Source organism: Echinops telfairi, unplaced genomic scaffold, assembly GCF_000313985.2.
Source record: "Echinops telfairi isolate 266 unplaced genomic scaffold, ASM31398v2 ScPeMD7_7421;HRSCAF=8459, whole genome shotgun sequence".
In the NCBI taxonomy this organism is placed as follows: Eukaryota; Metazoa; Chordata; class Mammalia; order Afrosoricida; family Tenrecidae; genus Echinops; species Echinops telfairi.
The window spans coordinates 21,502,831-21,511,539 of NW_022111321.1; the positions used below are offsets into that span (position 1 = coordinate 21,502,831).

At 40.6% G+C, this 8,709-nt stretch overlaps 1 protein-coding gene across 1 annotated transcript in view; it reads left to right on the top strand.

Annotated features, from left to right (window-relative positions):
• DLAT (dihydrolipoamide S-acetyltransferase) overlaps positions 1-8,709 on the top strand; it is a 31,736-nt gene that overhangs the window by 7,276 nt on the left and 15,751 nt on the right. The window contains exons 6-8 of the mRNA XM_004708970.3: positions 741-928; positions 2,076-2,232; positions 8,608-8,675. Coding sequence (XP_004709027.1) covers positions 741-928; positions 2,076-2,232; positions 8,608-8,675 — 413 coding nt within the window. The remainder of the gene's footprint in view (positions 1-740; positions 929-2,075; positions 2,233-8,607; positions 8,676-8,709) is intronic.

The window sequence follows — 8,709 nt, forward strand, 5'->3', positions numbered from 1 at the left end:
CATGTCTTAGACATACCTTTTATTGCATTTTAATTCTCCACTGGGAAAGTGAAGGATTTACTAGTACTGTGTTCTTCCAAGAGAGGTGCAGGGGCAGGATCAGAAAGGTGAGCCTTATCTTCTGGTGGCTGGCTGGCTTTTAGTTGTAGTTGTATAACCTTTTGTATGGGGTTCATAGTAGAAAAAAACAAAAAGCTTAATAAAACAGAAGTTGTTAAAAAAAAACCAAAAAGTTGTTGGTGCCATAGAAACTCTAGTAATGCTAGAGTTTATCATGTATCTTTCACATCAAAGTACATGATGCAACTAAGTACAAGCTTTTTGAAAAGTTCCCAAAATAATTTTAGTAATAAAGCTCACTTCACTTTTAATGTAACAGCCTTTGTCTTTTGTGCCCTTAGGGGTGTTTTTAAGAAGAACTTTCAGAACTAACCATCATCTGTAATCTCTCAGTTTTATTTAACAAATACTTATTTATATTTACTTTGTGCCAGATACTGTTCTGAGAATTCAAAAAGTATCCTAAGGATTAAAAAATATTCACATAATCTTTATAACATCTAAGAGGTAGGTACTGTTATCCCTGTTTTATAGGTAAAGAAATAGACGTAGGTTACGTAACCTGCATAAAGGTTATATAGCTAGTTGGAAGGAGGAGAGCCTTTTACTTACATATTTTGAGTTTAGAGGGATTTTGGAGGCCTAATTAAGTATCATAATGGTTTTTCTTTCTGTTGAAGGTTTTGAAGTACAGGAAGAAGGTTACTTGGCAAAAATCCTGATTCCTGAAGGCACAAGAGATGTCCCTCTAGGAACCCCCCTCTGTATTATTGTGGAAAAAGAGGCAGATATACCAGCATTTGCTGACTACAGGCCAACTGAAGTAGCCGATTTAAAACCCCAGGCACCACCGCCTACACTGCCCCTGGTAGGTATGCTTCTGCAATTGAGGGAGCACTTACTCTTGTTCATAACTAAGTGCACGGAGGCTCTACAATTCTGTGAATGGGAAAAGAGAGTTAACATATTGGAAGTGTGTGTAAGGAGTCCTGGTAGTGTTTTGGGTTAAGCATTGGACTCCTAACCACAAGGTCAGTGGCTCAAACCTTCCAGCTACTCTGCGGAAGAAAGTTAAAGCTTTAGTAGTATAGCCCTGGAAACTGTAAGGCGTAGTAGCTCTACTCTGAATTATTTTGGGTTGCTATAAGTTGGAAACAATTCCATAACGCTGGTTTTTAAAATGTTTGAATAGCATATATGGCACAGCACTAGTTGCCTTAATGGTCAATAGTTTGTTCCTTGTAACTTTTTGCCTCCCTGCAGTCTGTGAGCCCCGCTGAGACCAAAGCATAGTGAAGTTCCAGGTATGGCTGGCATGTTCTTACCCTGCTTCAGGTGCAGATCTCCTGGTTCTCCGTGATTCGTTTTCTATAACATTGACTGTAGAGTACCTACTAGCTGCTGTCAATCCTCTTGGTGTGTACCTATTATCCTAAGTCAAGCATAGGCTCATAATTCATTGGCATTTTGCCATAACATGACTTGTTTTAACATGGACATAAGTATATCTTTATGGTTGGTTTTATGTAGAACGTGAAGGCTTCTGCAGGTGTTAGGATCACATGAGTTTAGACTAGGTCCTCATTTCAGAGAAAACTTGAGTTCTGATTGCCATGCATTCGTAGGGAGCTAGCAAGTAGCAGTACAGAATTATTTCTTAAGATTATTTTCAACATGGAATGTTCCAGCATGATTTTGGATTTTGAAACTTAAGTTTTAAAAAATATTGGCGGTATGAAAGACTGAAAATAAAGACATGGCTGGCAAATGAAGAAAGGCTGTGAAGTGATTTGCCCTGATCAGCAATATTAGATTTCACACCTTTTTATATTACCATGGAACAAGATAATATTACTTCCTGTTCTGGCTATTAAACCGTACTACATTATGATCTTTGGAAAAGAGATGAAAATTGTTTAATTAAAATTTTTAATTTCTTATTAAATGTAAACCCTGCATTATTCAGACCCGTTTTTGCAACAGTGAATTGAACCATTTGTAACTTTTTTTTAAAGGTGGCCACTGTACCTCCCACTGCCCAGCCTCTACCCCCTGCACCTTCAGCTGCCCGCCCAGCTACTCCTGCTGGACCAAAGGGGGGAAGGGTGTTTGTTAGCCCTCTTGCAAAGAAAATGGCAGCAGAAAAAGGGATTGACCTTGCACAAGTAAAAGGTAAGCCTGTTCCTGCAGAATGGGGTTGCAGAATTAAAACTGAATTGATTTTCCTCCTTAAGACCAGCAAGTACAACTAGAGTCTTTTTAACTGGCCTAGGGGAGGAAGACTGGGCCAGGGGATTATCTCTGTACATGCTACCACAGAAGAGTAGGGAAACTGCTACTTTGCTACGTTAGTCTGCCTTAGGGTGTACCTCTTCAGTCTTGATGCCTTTTCATTCTCTTCTAGGCATGTGAACCATGCTTAATCGGTGGTGATGACTAAAAGTATAAAGTGCTTGTTCAGGAAGGGTGGGTTCTAGGACTTGATGGTGTGATAAGAGATCTCCACTGGTGCTAGGTTAACTGTTTTCATAAGTGAAAAAAACAAAAGAAGACATCAACTTGGGTTGATTTGAAGTGTATAAAATGAATCACAGGAATAATAATTAGTGTACATTATATTGCATTGTGAGGATTAAATTAGCTTCAAGCTAGAATAGTATCTAGCTTTTAATAATCACTTCATGCCAGTTAATTGTTCATATTATTGCACCTAAATATTTTTTAACTATGCATAAGGTTCTTATTTTGAAAAAGGGGAAATTATTCTTGAAACCCAATTTGATGGCTGGTACTATGTGCTAGGCATTTAACTTACCACATTTAGTGACAAATCACTTCTTTAAGGTAAAAAATATCAGTTAAAATTTTTGAATAATAAACTTGAGAATTAAGAGGTCATCCTTCTTATTACGTAATCCAAATCCTGTGTTCCACTCAGTTGCACCTACGTTGCCTTCTGTGCTGCTCTGTTATCCTTATTTACTAAAGGAAAATACAACTGTTTCCTTAGTTACCCAGCTGTGGGCACTCGCTGCTAGTTGTCATCTGTTTGCAATCTGCTTTCTGGTTAGAAGGCGAGCCAATCCCAAGACACAGTTATAAAGTGGGGGGGTTTTTTGGACTCAGAAGATTACTAATAATATTGGAAGCCCTCTTTCATGATATTACTATTTTACTAATACTGCTATTCATTACATGTTTGTGACTTGAATCAGGGAGAACGATGTGAGAATTAAATGTGTCTATATTTTATGGGAAAGATGGGCTTGGTTAACAATTACATATCAAGAACTTGGGCAAATTTATTAGAAATTTAGCAACACTGGCTACTTTGCTAAATACAGATGTGGGGAAAAAATCCCAATATTTATATCAGGCATGCATAGTTGGCTGATTGCTTTATTATTTCAACAAATAATCATTGTGCACTGTCCCTAAGCACCAGATAGTGTTCTTAAGAAGAATAAGACAAGATCTCAGTTGTCAAGTTGCTTATATTGTCAGCGATAAAGAATTAAGTGAAAAGAAAGAGAATATAGCATAGTAGTTAAGGTTTGGGGCTCTGGAGCTGAAATGCTTGGGTTCAAATCCTAGCGCTACCACATGTACTAGCTATATGATATTGGACCATCATCTTAACTTTTTGTGTCTCAATTTATTGATTTGTATATAAAATACTTCAAAAAGTTGTTTGTTTTAAATGTTTACATATAAACTACCTAGAAGAAGCACATTTACTTCTAAGTTATAATAGCAATAAACATCATTTAAGAGCTACAAAAGAAAGAAATTGAGTTATGTGCCAGTGTATGAGTCATACACTAATGAGGGATTAGGGAGTGACGGAGTGGATAAATATGCAGTCGTGATTGCTTTTAGACAGTGGGGTGTTGGGGGTCAACTTTTGATGAGATCACATTGGATCTGACCCCAAAGCTGAGGAGGAGTGAGCTGTGAGCCATGTGAAGAAGGGGGGACGGAGCAGTTTGGGCAGAGAGACCCATCAGTCAATGCACAGTCGGAATTGGGGAAGAGTGCAGCATGTTTGAGCAACTTAAAAGGAGGCTAGTGAGCAAAGTGGAGCTTAGGACCCAGTGGTGGGAGAAGAGTTTGGAGAGCAACAAGAGTGAAAACATTCAGGGCCTTAAAGAGCTACCACTTACATATCTATATATGTGATCATGATAATGTAATAGGCAATAGCCAAAGATTATGCTAAAATTCTAATTTAACATAGTAGGAAGCCATTGAAGAATTTAAACAAGAAATGACATAAAATGATTTATGCTTTTTAAAGGTCATTTTAGCTGTTTTGAGGAAATGAATTGAACCAACCAGGACACCTTAAAGTGCTATTGCTGGAGCTGGTGAGAGTAACTTAGACTAATGTGGTGAAGAAGAAATGGACAGACAGATGCAAGATGGATTTTAAGGAACCCTGGTGCATAGTGGTTACATATTGGGCTGCTAGCCAGAAGCCAGCAGTTTGAAACCGCTAGCTGCTCTATGGAAGAAAGACAGGGCTTTCTACTCCCGTAAAGAATTTCAGACCTGTAAACCCACAGGGCTGTTCTGCCCTGTCCTACAGTCACTGTAAGTCCCACGGCAGTGAGTTTTTTGAGAAGATTCGTTTTAGAGGTAGGAGCAACAGAACTTAGCAAAATACTGGATATGAGTTCTTGACCGTGGTAATTTCAGAAGAAATATGGGGTGGAAGTAGCTGGATAGGTTGTAAAGTGGAAAATGTGTGAGGAAATAGAAATAGCATAGTGGAGAAATTCATTCAAGGAGCAGTGCTGTGAAGGGAGACAGGAATTGCGGTGTCATTGCTGGAGAATGTGGGTTCAGTAGAGAACTTGTAAGAGAGCATAGAACGACCCTCATACAGAGTTTCTCAACCATGGCCCTTTTGACAGTTTGGACCAGATAACTTTGATTGGAGCGGGGTGTCCTGTGCAGTGTATGATATTTAGCAATATCTCTGGCCTGTGTCCACTAAGGGGTAGTTGTGACAACCAAAAATGTCTTCAGACATTGCCCAGTATCTCCTGGGAGGAGCGGGAAATTACCCCAAGGGAGAACCACTATATTCTTTAGAGTACAGTGACAATGATAACACTCTCACCCATTCACACACTGCTGTCAAATTGATCCTTATGCATTGTGACCCTATAAGAATAGAATGGCTCCTTAGGGTTTCTTGAAAATCTTTACAGGAGCAGTCGTCTCATCTGTCGCCCTTGGGAGTGTCTGGGTGATGAGGGCCCGATGCTTAACTCACTGTGTCACCAGAGCTCCTTAGTGATACAGAAAGGGATCACAGACAGAATGATTTGGCAAGGAGCACAATTCTTGAGAATGTAAGACAGGATGGGATTGGTCATTGATAAGAATGACCAACAGGAGGGGAAAGATTATGAGATGAGTTTGTCGGTTTGGTTGTAGAAGGTAAGAGTTATTTTTTCCTTCCTTTGATCACCAAAGCATGGAGATCAGCTGGATACTGAGTGTGGAGAGGTTTGAGGTTAGAGAGGATATAAAAGGAGTAATCTCAGAAAGTGAAAAGCATATTTAAATGAAACATAATTGAATTTAAGGGGCATTTTGCGTGTCTGTTTTAGGTTTATGGCTGAATTTATAGTACAGGCAGTCGGCCCAGGCATGTAGTTTTCTCTTTTCTCTGCCAGCATTAAACTACTCTGGTTCTGGCATGGAAAAGGCAAACATTTTAGAATTGTCTGAGAGTGATTTGAACGGTGATCTAAGGAATCTAAGTTGGGTGGAAGGGGGAGGCTGGATAATAAGGGTCGGGGGCTCAGTGGCGTGGAGGTCGTGATCAGGTTGGGAGGGTTTTTGCAGTGGGAGAGTGGACGGTCTACAGCAGGGGTCCTCAAACTACAGTCTGCAGGCCACATGCGGCCCACCGAGGACATTTATCTGGCCTCCCAGGTGTTTTTGTCGCCGCTGTCTGCCCTGCTCAGCAGCCAACTGGTCCAGTGTGCATAGGAATTTGTTCATCGTTTTTTTTAAAAACGATAGTCTGGCCCTCCAACAGTCTGAGGGATAGTGAACTGGTCCCCTGTTTAAAAAGTTTGAGGACCCCTGGTCTACAGTAAGGAGGTAAAAGGATCCATGATGGCAATGAGAGAGGGGGCAGCTGGAAACCCAGATTTCAAAGAGGAGTGGTTAGTCAGTGCTGATAACAAGGTCAAGAATTTAACTTTAGAAAATGGGGGAAGGGAAGTCTCTTGTGAGATGGGAGGGAAAAGTTGAAGTTGAGAAAGTGAAAGAATGTAGAAGCCTAGGTGCTAGAGAAGTTTTAATCCCCGGGACAGTAGACTAGGAGCCAAATTAAACAAAGAGGAATAATTATCAATTAGTTAGTAGATGGCAGAGAACCAGACTGAACTCTATTGCGAGGTGACATGAATTTCAAAGGAAACAGGATTTTGAAAGGACGAAGAGGAGAGATGGTTTGGACATTGTTATGGGGAGCAAAGAAAATACTTAACCCATCCTCAGATATTGAGGAATTTGTGGTCTGAGATTAAAAGCAAACAGACAAAAACCAATTAGGGAAGTACTAAGGGGAAATATTAATTAACAGATGATCACGTTTTATCCTCACAACCATTTTGTGAGCTTCCCCAAAACCAAACTCACTGCCATTGAGTTGATTCCAACTCATAGCAACCCTACAGGGTATGGGAGAACTGAGTTTCCCAGGCTGTAACTGTTTTACAGGAGTAGAAAGCCTCATCTTTCTCCCATGGAGTGGCTGCTGGTCGTAAACTGTTGACCTTGGGGTTAGCAGCCCAACAAGCAACTGCTACACTACCAAAGCTTCTTATTTTGTGAGCAGGGACTGATAATCCCCATCTACAGATGAGGAGACCAAAGGCCAGGTGAGATTAAGTCACTACGGCCACCTTTCTAGTTTATGCTTGACAGAGACCCTGCATTTTAAAACTAATCCCGTGTTCCTTTATCCCAAAAAGATGGAAAGAAGCCCTATGGTGTAGTGGGTTGCTGACGGGAAGCTCAGCAGTTCCAATCTATCAACCCCTGAGAAAGGTGAGACTTTCTGCTCCCATAAATATGTACAGCCTCAGAAACCATAGGGCAGTTCTGCTCTGTCCTAGAGTCCCCATGATTCGGAAATGACATGAAGATAGTTCGGTTTAATTTGATGAGTTGGAATTGATTGAATGGCAATGGGTTTGGTTTTTATTGTACCTTAGGGAAATAGGCAAAAGGATTTCTACAAACTCTGAATACTAGTTTAAACTAACTCCTGATACCCAGGAGATTCTTGTCGGAAGCTGAGGCTTGTTCTAGTTTCCTCTGAAAGGCGTATGGTGGCCAGGCTAGCCTTGGGTGTAAGGGGAGGTTACGGTTTCTGTCTTTCCCATACAGGAGGGAAATCTAACAGGGGAATACTGCCACCTCTATTCTAGAGTTCCTGGTGAGGATAAACACAATCCTAGCCAACTCCTCAGTTTTCATAATGAAGGAAAGGAGTTGGGAAGAACTTCACACATCGAAAGAGAACCCTTTTAAAAGTCTGCCTTGGGGGAAGATGAATCAATTTGATCAAATTTATTCTAGAAGTGGGCCAATGTTAAAGGTATTCTAATAACTTAATTCTGGATCTTCTTAGAATTAAGGTTCAGGATTATCTACTTGGGTTGGGATGGGAGGAGGGAAGAAAATTGAATAAGTTGAGAGTGGTAGAGACCACAGAGATTGAGTGGCTCTAGAAATGATAGCAGGGCCGCTGGTGGGTTAGGTGTTGGCTGCTAACTGCAAGGTCAGCCTTTTGAAACCACCAGCTACACTGCAAGAGACAGATGAGGCTTTCTTCCTTATAAAGAGTTAAAGTCTCTGAAACCTACAGGGGCAGTTCACCCTGCCCTATAGGGTTGCTCTGAGTTGGCTTCGACTTGATGGTAGTGAATCTGGGGTTTTAAAGAGATGAGATCATTGCAGTGAAGTCATTCTGTGCTATTTTTAACTGTCCTTTTAGGACCAAAATCTTATTGAAAAAAAAAAAGACTTGCTCAATATGTTAAAAACAGTTGTTATCATATCTGACAATTCTGTACAAAGGAATTCTTGATGACTAAGGGAAGCTGATTAAAAGTTCTACAAGGGTCCTTTGGAGCTGACCAAGAGGAAGTACGTGCCTACCCATCCTTTTGGAGGTGTAAGCTGTACTCAGCTCTGTCTTTATATTGCTGCTAAAAAGATGTAAAAAAACTAAGTACCGTTTAATTAGGTAAATTCTCAAAAAATGCAAAAGTAAAACGATCGTTGCTATATTTAAAAAGAAGTACAATAGATCAAGTAAGGTACTCCAGAGGAATTGAAATGGATCCTTGACAAACGCTGGTGTTTCCCTTTCAGGGAAAACGTTAAGGGCCAGGACGGAAGGCCGTGGTCCCGTCAGAATATTTCTAAGAGATAGTCCCTAGGAGTCCACTACTGACCTTTTGCAGGAATCCACTGAATGCTGTCCTGTGTTGGCTTTATTTGTATCTCTTCCAGGGACGGGGCCCGATGGCAGGATCATCAAGAAAGACATTGACTCTTTTGTGCCTAGTAAAGCTGCTCCTGTGAGTTATAGTTACATTTGACGTGCGTGTGTGT